The 12073-nt window shown below is 48.8% G+C and overlaps 2 protein-coding genes and 1 pseudogene across 2 annotated transcripts; all 3 read left to right on the forward strand.

Moving 5' to 3' along the window:
* LOC139158361 (zinc finger protein 91-like) overlaps window positions 1–12073 on the forward strand; it is a 52082-nt pseudogene that overhangs the window by 13036 nt on the left and 26973 nt on the right.
* LOC139162975 (putative zinc finger protein 56) lies at window positions 367–791 on the forward strand. Its single transcript, XM_070743887.1, has one exon. It carries the CDS (start codon window positions 462–464, stop codon window positions 705–707), a length of 246 nt encoding a protein of 81 aa, XP_070599988.1. The 5' UTR covers window positions 367–461; the 3' UTR covers window positions 708–791.
* On the forward strand, window positions 4423–6402 carry LOC139163165 (zinc finger protein 713-like). Its single transcript, XM_070744130.1, has 3 exons — window positions 4423–4537; window positions 4637–4704; window positions 6229–6402. The coding sequence occupies exons 1-3, from the start codon at window positions 4438–4440 to the stop codon at window positions 6400–6402; spliced, it is 342 nt and encodes a 113-aa protein (XP_070600231.1). The 5' UTR covers window positions 4423–4437.

Consider the following 12073-nt stretch of genomic DNA (forward strand, 5'->3'; position numbering starts at 1 on the left):
ACTTACCATAAGAGGATCCACACAGGGGAGAAGCCGTATAAATGCATGGAGTGTGGAAAGACCTTTGCTCGAACCAGTGGACTTAGTTCCCATAAATGGATCCACACAGGGGAGAAGCTGTATAAATGCATGGAGTGTGGAAAGACCTTTGTTGATTTGAGTGCACTTACTACTCATAAGAGGATCCACACTGGGGAGACGCCGTATAAATGCATGGAGTGTGGAAAGACCTTTGCTTATATCAGTACATTTACTTACCATAAGATGGTCCACACAGGGGAGAAGCCGTATAAATGCATGGAGTGTGGAAAGACTTTTGTTCGTAGCAGTACACTTACTTCCCATAAGAGGATCCACACAGGGGAGAAGCCGTATAAATGCATGGAGTGTGGAAAGGCCTTTGCTGACAGGAGTGGATTTCCCATAAGAGGATCCACACAGGGGAGAAGCCGTATAAATGCATGGAGTGTGGAAAGACTTTTGTTCGTAGCAGTACACTTACTTCCCATAAGAGGATCCACACAGGGGAGAAGCCGTATAAATGCATGGAGTGTGGAAAGGCCTTTGCTGACAGGAGTGGATTTACTTCCCATAAGAGGATCCACACAGGGGAGAAGCCTTATAAATGCATGGAGTGTGGAAATACCTTTGCTCATAGCAAGTCACTTACTTCCCATAAGAGGATCCACACGGGAGAAGCCGTATAAATGCTTGGAGTGTGGAAAGACCTTTGCTCAGAATGGTACTCTGTCTTCTCATAAAAGAATCCATTCTCTGGAGAAACTATATAGCAATAGCAATTCCACTTAGATTTATATACTACTCCACAATGCTTTACCTCTGACCCGTGTACAAAGTCAGCTTATTATCCCCAGCAATCTGTCCTCATTTTAGCGACCTCAGAAGCATGAAAGGCTGTATCAACTATTAAAAATAATGTATAGAAGTTGTTTTCAATAAAATGTCAAACTGAAAGTTTTCAATTTCCACATTAAAAAAATGTTCCATCCATTTTCTTGCTGAAATATTTTTTCGCATCCAAAATTTGCATTTCTTCCTCAAAGTCACAATTTCACTTTGTAAAACCATTGCCTTTTTATAGCTGGTCCACAAGGATTTTTTAATGCTCCCAGATGCAAATGGGCTTATTATGAAAAACAGAACAAAACCCACACTGGAATTATTTGTCTGGATGGCAACAGATTAGATCCCAGCTTTAATTTACAACTAACCAATTGAATGTTCTTCAACATTATAGAATTAACAGTGATTAAAACAGTCCCTCAACAGAGAGCAACATGGTAAGCAAAGTGCTCTGAGATGGAATGGACATTTTAAGGACCCTCTTGGGGGGGCTCACCCGGACACTCCCACCCGTCCCCCATCAATCCAGATAACAGTTGTGCCACTTAGAGGATTTGGTGAAGGAGGAGATCAAGAGGGATCCTGTCCAAAGCTCTCCAATGATCTTGGGATCTGCCTGATCTCCTCAGCCTCCATCTGCCCCTACTGTCCCTTCCCCCAAGATGCCCCCCATTCCTTCCACACTCCCTGCTGTTCCCCATCCCAGGTGAGCTGACATCTGGGACTTGGACCTTCCCCACCTCATTCCCCAAAAATGTCGGTTCCTTTGCCTAGAAGGAGGCGGCCCAGCTGTAGGCAGAGCCTGGTTTTGGGGTGAGGGTCTCCCTCTGCATTCTCCCAAATCCCCCTCTAGCAAGGATCTTCTTATGGCTTGGGTATCCTGCGATCCAAGGGTTGTCAGGGCTCTGGACACCATCAGTCCCCTTTCCATAAGGGGAACTCCAGGCCCTTCCCAATCCCCCCCCCAAGAGGAGTTTGAGAAGGAAGTGACATCACTATGGCTTGCCACTGCAGGACGCCACACTTAACCCCTAGTGTTCGCATGAGACGGAGGATCTGGTGGGAGGATATCCAGGTGATGGGGGAACTCTTCCAGGGTCCCATGTTCCACAGCCTCCCTGTCCCTGCAGGAGGAAGTGTAGCGTGGGAAGGTGGGGCTTTGCAAAGGCCCAGCAGGAGAGGAGAGAAGCCGGGGGGAGAAGGAGGAGGCAGGATTCGCACCAGGCTCCCCGAGAGCCATTCCTTTCTCTGGAGTGGGGGAGAAGTGGGGCGGCCTCTGTAGCCTCCAGTTTTTCTCTGGAAATCACCCAGTTTATTCCTCGCATTGGTGTATCAGAGTCCCCTTTTGATTGACCCCATATTTGGTTTCTCCCTCTGCTGTTTTGTGTCCTTTTTTCCTCCAATTTGATTGATTCCCCTGAGATTTGAGTTCGGAATCAGCTTCTAAACCTTCGTCTCCCTCTCACTTCGGCTTCACTCTCAAGGCCTTTGGATGAGGAGAGGGGGTCGGTGCCCACAGCTGACCTTCTGGGTCCTTGTGAGGGGCAGCTCATCCCCTGCCAGAAGCCCCCAGGGGGGTGTTGTGGACCATGGTCCAAGGATCCCAGTTCTTCTCTAGAGAAACCCATCCCCTAAGCCAGGATGGACTTCCAGGGTGCTGCTTTCCCTCCTTGGATTTTTCCCTTTGTGGGCAGAGCGGGAGAGAAACCCCCTGTGCCCCCATCTCTGGGGCTCCCACTGGGCCCTCCTGCTCCCAGTCTCTGGGCCTCCATTCCAGGGAGTTTATCCTCCCTCCCCGCAGGAAAGAAGGGGAAAAGGTCGATGGGGAGGAAACACGCGGCTGCTGTCCAAAGGAAGAGGGAGACACTGAGGAAAATCTGCCCTTTTCTATCAAGAGAAATGAACGTTCGCAGCAGAGAAGACAGTCTGGAGCCTCCTGAGGTAAATCTCACACAGCGCCCAGAGGAAAAAGGCGGGGAAAGGGGACACGCCCCCTTCCCACCCCCAGCAACCAATCAGAGCGCAGATCCCCTCAGGCAGGAGCCCGCCCTCCCTCAGCCACCACGGGGTGTTCGGGACCTTTGTGCACTTTCCTTCTCCAGCCATGAAATTCCCTCTCTTCACATTGAAAGTCTGAGCTGAGATTGAATTGTCAGGCGCGTCTCTTTCCCGCCATTCCTCCCATCCTGGCACTTTGCCACAAATCCACCAGGGGGCGATGTCTGCCATGGGAAAGAAACTCCCTATTGGCCCACCGGAGGGCGAACGTCACGGGGGGGGGTTGCAGAGGAGGCTGAGAAGGAAGTGACATCACTGAGCCTTGCCGCTCTAGGACGCCCCACTCGCTCTCCTTCAACCCTGGTGCCGCGTGAGACCGAGAGCCCGGCGGGAAAACCCCCAGACGTGTCCCAGGTGAGGGGGGGGGGGGGGCTTCCCGGTGCCCATGTTCCCCTGCCGCCCTCTCCCTGCAGTGGAAGCGGAATAGGCGGGATTCGCCCCAGGCTCCCCGAGGGCCCGATCCTGTCTCCGGAGGGGGAGAGAAGCGGGGCGGCCTCTGCAGCTGCCTCCTTCCCGGCCCTGCTCGGGGGACCTGGGCCCTGCGCTGGGATGAGCCTCTTGGGGCTCCGGGCAGGTTGGGGGAAGGTCGCTCAGGGGCTGAATTCCACCTTCTCATTCTGGGCCTTTGTTTTCCCTTCCACCTCAGAGACAGAAACCGGAAGCCATTTGTGGTCTTTGCAAGGCCCCATTTTCTCCTGGGGGAAGAAGAAAAGAGCGGGATCACCTGGAGGGATCCGTCCTGTGTTCCCAGAAATGGTCCCGTGAAGGAAAAGGCCTCTGGAGACCCACAAGAGTCCTTGGACCCTTTTGGAGTTGCTCTGCAGGACAGAGAAAGGATGGAGACCCCACCTGTTGCAAAGGGGGGAAGCGGAAAAGGCCCTGCAGCCGCTCAGCCTGGGAAGGGGGGGAAGCTCTGGACAAGACCCGGGCAGAAGATCCTGGAGGAAGAATCCATCCTCCTTCGGAAGTTCAGCCCTGGAACTCCATCCAATACTGGGAGGCTGAGGGTCCCCGAGGACTTTGCAGCCGACTCCACGACTTGTGCAGGTGACGGCTGAGGCCAGAGAAACACAGGAAAGCCCAGATGGTGGACCTGGTGGTTCTGGAGCATCTCCTGTCCCTTCTGCCCCCAGAGATGGAGGGCTGGGTGCGGGAGTGTGGAGCAGAGACCAGCTCCCAGGCGGTGGCCCTGGTGGAAGGCCTCCTCCTGAGCCAGGTGGAGGAGCAGAAGGAGCAGGTCCAGTTGCAGGTGAGACACTTTTGGGAGCTCAGAAAACAGTAGAGAACGTGGTTGAATACTTCACCCCTCCTTCCCCAACTTCTCTGGCGTTCATCACATGTGGCAGTTCTCCAATTCTTGTAGGACATTGTTCCGTTCTTTCACTCAATCTCACGGGTGGATATTGGGGGCTTTGATGTTCTGTTGTGAATCTGGGAATCCTCTTTGTGTTGTGTGATGTACATTAATTCTGCTTCTTTTTCCCTTCCTCCCGTTTGAAGTCTTGCACTGTGGAGATGAGAGATCCTGAGGGAAAGAGGAATCCATCAAATCCCCCTCAGGAACCAATTTCCTGGAGGATCCCTTCCGAAGATCCACGTCAGGACACCACAGAAGGTAATGGAAGATCCTCCGATGACCCATCTGTCCTACCTCTCTCTCTCTTCTCCTCCTATTTTGTTAATTATGCATTTTGAAATTATTTATTCCTTACAGAGAGACAAAGAATGAATCTTTCTGGTTCTTGTGACGGAGATCAAACAGCGGTTGAACCTCCAAATCAAGTAAGAAAGGGAAAAGCTATGAGATTCCTACTCTCCTCTCAGGAAGTGAAGCGGGTGTGCAGAGGGCTCTCTCCTTCCATTTCCCCCCCTTGTTTGGCCCGGATTATTTTTGTGTCCTCCCACAACATGGAGAGCAGAAGAGCAGGTTCAAGTTCCTTTTAGCCAGCAGAGCTTCCTCTGGTTGTCTTCTTCTGCTAGGTATTCTTCCACCTTTAGAGTTTACAAGAAGCAAGTTTTAAAAAGTCCTTCAAGAAATAAGAATAAATATACACAAAACAAATACAAAATAATTTCCAGTCCTTTGATTTGCGCCTTGATTAGGAGATCAAACATTCCCGCCTTGCAAAAGCTGAGAAATGATTTTCCCAGGGAATTTTCTCTCTGTTTTCTTCCTTTCAGCCAATGGGTCAGACTACTAGATCAATCAATGATAGACAGGGCAATAGATGACTTGATCCAGAAGTGGGATTACTTTAGTGAAAGGCTCTGAAGGTTTTGCAGGATCAATGAACTTGATAAAGCAATTTTCATATTTGCCCATTCTCTCACCTGAACCTATAACTTCTGTGATGCACAACCATTTAATTTGGTGCATCTCTTTGCTGTAGTAATTTGGGAACAATGGAACAGAGTAACAGTTGGGAGGGATCTTGGAGGTCTTCTAGTCCAACCCCCTGCTCAGACAGGAAGCCCTATAACATTTCAGATAAATGGCTTTCCAATTCCTTCATCAACACCTCCACTTTTGGAGCAACCACAATTTCTGGAGGCAAGTCATTCCACTGATTAATTGTTCTCACCATCAGGAAATTTCCCCTAACTTGTGGGTTGGTTCTCTCCTTGAAAACTTTCCATCCATTGTGTCTTGGAACACTGCTGTCATGTCACTCCCTGGTCCTTCTTTTCATGAAAGTAGACACACCCAATTCCAGCTACGGTAAAACAGCCATGCTTTGACCTCTGGTCCAGTAATAATTTTTGTTGCTCTTGTCTGCACTATTTCTAGAGTCTCGAGATCTTTCTTACATCTGGCAACCAGTAGTGGAGTCAATATTCCAGGTGTGGTCTTATCAAGGCATTATAAAGTGGTACTAACACTTCAGGTCATCTTGATTCTATCCCTCTTAATGCCGCCTCTGATTTTGTTCGGTTTTGGGTTTTTGGTGGCAACTGTACATTATCTGCTGACTCATGTTTAAGTGTTTGTCCACTAGGACTCCAAGATTCCTGTTGCACTTACTACTATTAAGCCAGGTATCACCTCTTCTATGCGAATGCATTTGGGTTTTCTTTCCTAAGTGAACGTGGTTACATTCTTCACTGTTGATTTTGCTTTGTCAGATGGGGCCCATATCTGTTGATCCTTCTATATCTCCATCTTATATCCGGGAGTGTTGTTATTCCTGTTGATTTGGTCTTGTCTACAAATGTGATGAGTTCCCCTTCCATCCTCCTGTCTAAATGAATGATGAAGATAAACAGATGTTATGAATCCTCCCGTTCTCTTCTTTTTCCCGTGTTCAGGAGAGTCCTGTGTCATTCGCGGAGGTGGCTGTGTCTTTCTCTGAGGAGGAATGGTCTCAGCTGGATCCTGACCAGAAAGCGCTGCATTCGGAAGTCATGCTGGAAAACCATAGGAACGTGGTCTTTCTGGGTAAGAGTGTGACACCAATCAGAGTTCAAGAAGGAAGATTATAGTTATTTCTTTATTTAAACAACCAATATTATGAAGCATCGTCTCCTGGGCGGGAGAAGGAAAGGATCTGGCCTTCTGGTGCTCCAAGGAAGGAAAGAGTCAATGTCTCTTTGCTTAGTTGCTTTATGTGCCATTTCACATCTGTATTTTTCCATTTCTATTTGCTTTATGTTGGGGTGTGTAAAAAGAACGAGGTGTGCTTTTGTGTGTCCTCTGGAGGCCATGTGAGAGGAGTGTGTTTTGATTTGTCTCAAACCTCCAAACCTGTGTGAGAACAGAACCCATTACTTGGGTGCATTTGCAGAAAGAAGAAGCCTAAAGTATTGAGAGCATGCAGTCATAGAAACATAGAAGATTGACGGCAGAAAAAGACCTCATGATCCATCTAGTCTGCCCTTATACTGCTTTTTGTATTTTATCTTAGGATGGATATATGTTTATCCCGGGCATGTTTAAATTCAGTTTGTTCCAAGGATCTACTACTCTTTCAGTAAAATAATATTTTCTCATGTTGCTTTTGATCTTTCCCCCAACTATGATCGTTCCCCTGATCAGAACCTTCTGAGAAGGGCGGCATACAAAACTAATAAATTATTACTCATTATTATTATTATTATTATTATTACTATTATTATTATTATTATTATAATTGAAACATACAACCTAATGGAATTTTGGACAAATTCAGAAGGAAATTCACGTGACTTTCTACATTTTGATGGTTTTCTCTAACTTTGTCATCATTTTCATTTCCCTTTTGCTTTGAAGGTCATAATGGGCAGGAGAATCAAGATCCTTGTCAACTGTTCCAAGTGATCAATGATAAAGATGGAATGGAGAAGTTTGGAATTGGAATGAAATTCGAAAGCCCTGAGAGAAACCAGTCAAAGAATTGGAATCAGGAAAGCTTATCTTCCACTGATGCTCCGATGCAAAACATTCTTGCCCGACAAGAGAAAATGAAGAAAAAATATATTGGAAAAAGTGTGAAGCTAGTTAAAGCTAAAATACAAGTAAATGAAAACTATTTCACCCAAAACAAAGGAGAAGATGCTATAAGAAGACACAATGGACAAAATTACAATGGGACATCCATTCTTTCTCTTGGAAATAACTACCTTACATCTCAAAAAGCGATTGATACGAAAAGGAAGCCATATAAATGTTTGAAATGTGGAAAATGTTTTAGCAGAACGTGGCAACTTACTATCCACGAAAGGATCCACACAGGGGAGAAGCCACATAAATGCATGGAGTGTGGAAAGACCTTTGCTCATAGCAGTGCACTTACTTCCCATAAGAGGATCCACACAGGGGAGAAGCCTTATAAATGCATGGAGTGTGGAAAGGCCTTTGCTGACAGGAGTGGATTTACTTCCCATAAGAGGATCCACACAGGGGAGAAGCCGTATAAATGCTTGGAGTGTGGAAAGACCTTTGCTCAGGTCATTTTACTTCCCATAAGAGGATCCACACAGGGGAGAAGCCGTATAAATGCATGGAGTGTGGAAAGACCTTTGCTCGAACCAGTGGACTTAGTTCCCATAAATGGATCCACACAGGAGAGAAGCCGTATAAATGCATGGAGTATGGAAAGACCATTGCTCAAAGTAGTGCACTTACTTACCATAAGAGGATCCACACAGGGGAGAAGCCGTATAAATGCATGGAGTGTGGAAAGACCTTTGCTCGAACCAGTGGACTTAGTTCCCATAAATGGATCCACACAGGGGAGAAGCTGTATAAATGCATGGAGTGTGGAAAGACCTTTGTTGATTTGAGTGCACTTACTACTCATAAGAGGATCCACACTGGGGAGACGCCGTATAAATGCATGGAGTGTGGAAAGACCTTTGCTTATATCAGTACATTTACTTACCATAAGATGGTCCACACAGGGGAGAAGCCGTATAAATGCATGGAGTGTGGAAAGACTTTTGTTCGTAGCAGTACACTTACTTCCCATAAGAGGATCCACACAGGGGAGAAGCCGTATAAATGCATGGAGTGTGGAAAGGCCTTTGCTGACAGGAGTGGATTTCCCATAAGAGGATCCACACAGGGGAGAAGCCGTATAAATGCATGGAGTGTGGAAAGACTTTTGTTCGTAGCAGTACACTTACTTCCCATAAGAGGATCCACACAGGGGAGAAGCCGTATAAATGCATGGAGTGTGGAAAGGCCTTTGCTGACAGGAGTGGATTTACTTCCCATAAGAGGATCCACACAGGGGAGAAGCCTTATAAATGCATGGAGTGTGGAAATACCTTTGCTCATAGCAAGTCACTTACTTCCCATAAGAGGATCCACACGGGAGAAGCCGTATAAATGCTTGGAGTGTGGAAAGACCTTTGCTCAGAATGGTACTCTGTCTTCTCATAAAAGAATCCATTCTCTGGAGAAACTATATAGCAATAGCAATTCCACTTAGATTTATATACTACTCCACAATGCTTTACCTCTGACCCGTGTACAAAGTCAGCTTATTATCCCCAGCAATCTGTCCTCATTTTAGCGACCTCAGAAGCATGAAAGGCTGTATCAACTATTAAAAATAATGTATAGAAGTTGTTTTCAATAAAATGTCAAACTGAAAGTTTTCAATTTCCACATTAAAAAAATGTTCCATCCATTTTCTTGCTGAAATATTTTTTCGCATCCAAAATTTGCATTTCTTCCTCAAAGTCACAATTTCACTTTGTAAAACCATTGCCTTTTTATAGCTGGTCCACAAGGATTTTTTAATGCTCCCAGATGCAAATGGGCTTATTATGAAAAACAGAACAAAACCCACACTGGAATTATTTGTCTGGATGGCAACAGATTAGATCCCAGCTTTAATTTACAACTAACCAATTGAATGTTCTTCAACATTATAGAATTAACAGTGATTAAAACAGTCCCTCAACAGAGAGCAACATGGTAAGCAAAGTGCTCTGAGATGGAATGGACATTTTAAGGACCCTCTTGGGGGGGCTCACCCGGACACTCCCACCCGTCCCCCATCAATCCAGATAACAGTTGTGCCACTTAGAGGATTTGGTGAAGGAGGAGATCAAGAGGGATCCTGTCCAAAGCTCTCCAATGATCTTGGGATCTGCCTGATCTCCTCAGCCTCCATCTGCCCCTACTGTCCCTTCCCCCAAGATGCCCCCCATTCCTTCCACACTCCCTGCTGTTCCCCATCCCAGGTGAGCTGACATCTGGGACTTGGACCTTCCCCACCTCATTCCCCAAAAATGTCGGTTCCTTTGCCTAGAAGGAGGCGGCCCAGCTGTAGGCAGAGCCTGGTTTTGGGGTGAGGGTCTCCCTCTGCATTCTCCCAAATCCCCCTCTAGCAAGGATCTTCTTATGGCTTGGGTATCCTGCGATCCAAGGGTTGTCAGGGCTCTGGACACCATCAGTCCCCTTTCCATAAGGGGAACTCCAGGCCCTTCCCAATCCCCCCCCCAAGAGGAGTTTGAGAAGGAAGTGACATCACTATGGCTTGCCACTGCAGGACGCCACACTTAACCCCTAGTGTTCGCATGAGACGGAGGATCTGGTGGGAGGATATCCAGGTGATGGGGGAACTCTTCCAGGGTCCCATGTTCCACAGCCTCCCTGTCCCTGCAGGAGGAAGTGTAGCGTGGGAAGGTGGGGCTTTGCAAAGGCCCAGCAGGAGAGGAGAGAAGCCGGGGGGAGAAGGAGGAGGCAGGATTCGCACCAGGCTCCCCGAGAGCCATTCCTTTCTCTGGAGTGGGGGAGAAGTGGGGCGGCCTCTGTAGCCTCCAGTTTTTCTCTGGAAATCACCCAGTTTATTCCTCGCATTGGTGTATCAGAGTCCCCTTTTGATTGACCCCATATTTGGTTTCTCCCTCTGCTGTTTTGTGTCCTTTTTTCCTCCAATTTGATTGATTCCCCTGAGATTTGAGTTCGGAATCAGCTTCTAAACCTTCGTCTCCCTCTCACTTCGGCTTCACTCTCAAGGCCTTTGGATGAGGAGAGGGGGTCGGTGCCCACAGCTGACCTTCTGGGTCCTTGTGAGGGGCAGCTCATCCCCTGCCAGAAGCCCCCAGGGGGGTGTTGTGGACCATGGTCCAAGGATCCCAGTTCTTCTCTAGAGAAACCCATCCCCTAAGCCAGGATGGACTTCCAGGGTGCTGCTTTCCCTCCTTGGATTTTTCCCTTTGTGGGCAGAGCGGGAGAGAAACCCCCTGTGCCCCCATCTCTGGGGCTCCCACTGGGCCCTCCTGCTCCCAGTCTCTGGGCCTCCATTCCAGGGAGTTTATCCTCCCTCCCCGCAGGAAAGAAGGGGAAAAGGTCGATGGGGAGGAAACACGCGGCTGCTGTCCAAAGGAAGAGGGAGACACTGAGGAAAATCTGCCCTTTTCTATCAAGAGAAATGAACGTTCGCAGCAGAGAAGACAGTCTGGAGCCTCCTGAGGTAAATCTCACACAGCGCCCAGAGGAAAAAGGCGGGGAAAGGGGACACGCCCCCTTCCCACCCCCAGCAACCAATCAGAGCGCAGATCCCCTCAGGCAGGAGCCCGCCCTCCCTCAGCCACCACGGGGTGTTCGGGACCTTTGTGCACTTTCCTTCTCCAGCCATGAAATTCCCTCTCTTCACATTGAAAGTCTGAGCTGAGATTGAATTGTCAGGCGCGTCTCTTTCCCGCCATTCCTCCCATCCTGGCACTTTGCCACAAATCCACCAGGGGGCGATGTCTGCCATGGGAAAGAAACTCCCTATTGGCCCACCGGAGGGCGAACGTCACGGGGGGGGGTTGCAGAGGAGGCTGAGAAGGAAGTGACATCACTGAGCCTTGCCGCTCTAGGACGCCCCACTCGCTCTCCTTCAACCCTGGTGCCGTGATGAGCCTCTTGGGGCTCCGGGCAGGTTGGGGGAAGGTCGCTCAGGGGCTGAATTCCACCTTCTCATTCTGGGCCTTTGTTTTCCCTTCCACCTCAGAGACAGAAACCGGAAGCCATTTGTGGTCTTTGCAAGGCCCCATTTTCTCCTGGGGGAAGAAGAAAAGAGCGGGATCACCTGGAGGGATCCGTCCTGTGTTCCCAGAAATGGTCCCGTGAAGGAAAAGGCCTCTGGAGACCCACAAGAGTCCTTGGACCCTTTTGGAGTTGCTCTGCAGGACAGAGAAAGGATGGAGACCCCACCTGTTGCAAAGGGGGGAAGCGGAAAAGGCCCTGCAGCCGCTCAGCCTGGGAAGGGGGGGAAGCTCTGGACAAGACCCGGGCAGAAGATCCTGGAGGAAGAATCCATCCTCCTTCGGAAGTTCAGCCCTGGAACTCCATCCAATACTGGGAGGCTGAGGGTCCCCGAGGACTTTGCAGCCGACTCCACGACTTGTGCAGGTGACGGCTGAGGCCAGAGAAACACAGGAAAGCCCAGATGGTGGACCTGGTGGTTCTGGAGCATCTCCTGTCCCTTCTGCCCCCAGAGATGGAGGGCTGGGTGCGGGAGTGTGGAGCAGAGACCAGCTCCCAGGCGGTGGCCCTGGTGGAAGGCCTCCTCCTGAGCCAGGTGGAGGAGCAGAAGGAGCAGGTCCAGTTGCAGGTGAGACACTTTTGGGAGCTCAGAAAACAGTAGAGAACGTGGTTGAATACTTCACCCCTCCTTCCCCAACTTCTCTGGCGTTCATCACATGTGGCAGTTCTCCAATTCTTGTAGGACAT

This window comes from Erythrolamprus reginae, chromosome 2 (genome assembly GCF_031021105.1).
Source record: "Erythrolamprus reginae isolate rEryReg1 chromosome 2, rEryReg1.hap1, whole genome shotgun sequence".
Lineage (NCBI taxonomy): Eukaryota > Metazoa > Chordata > Lepidosauria > Squamata > Dipsadidae > Erythrolamprus > Erythrolamprus reginae.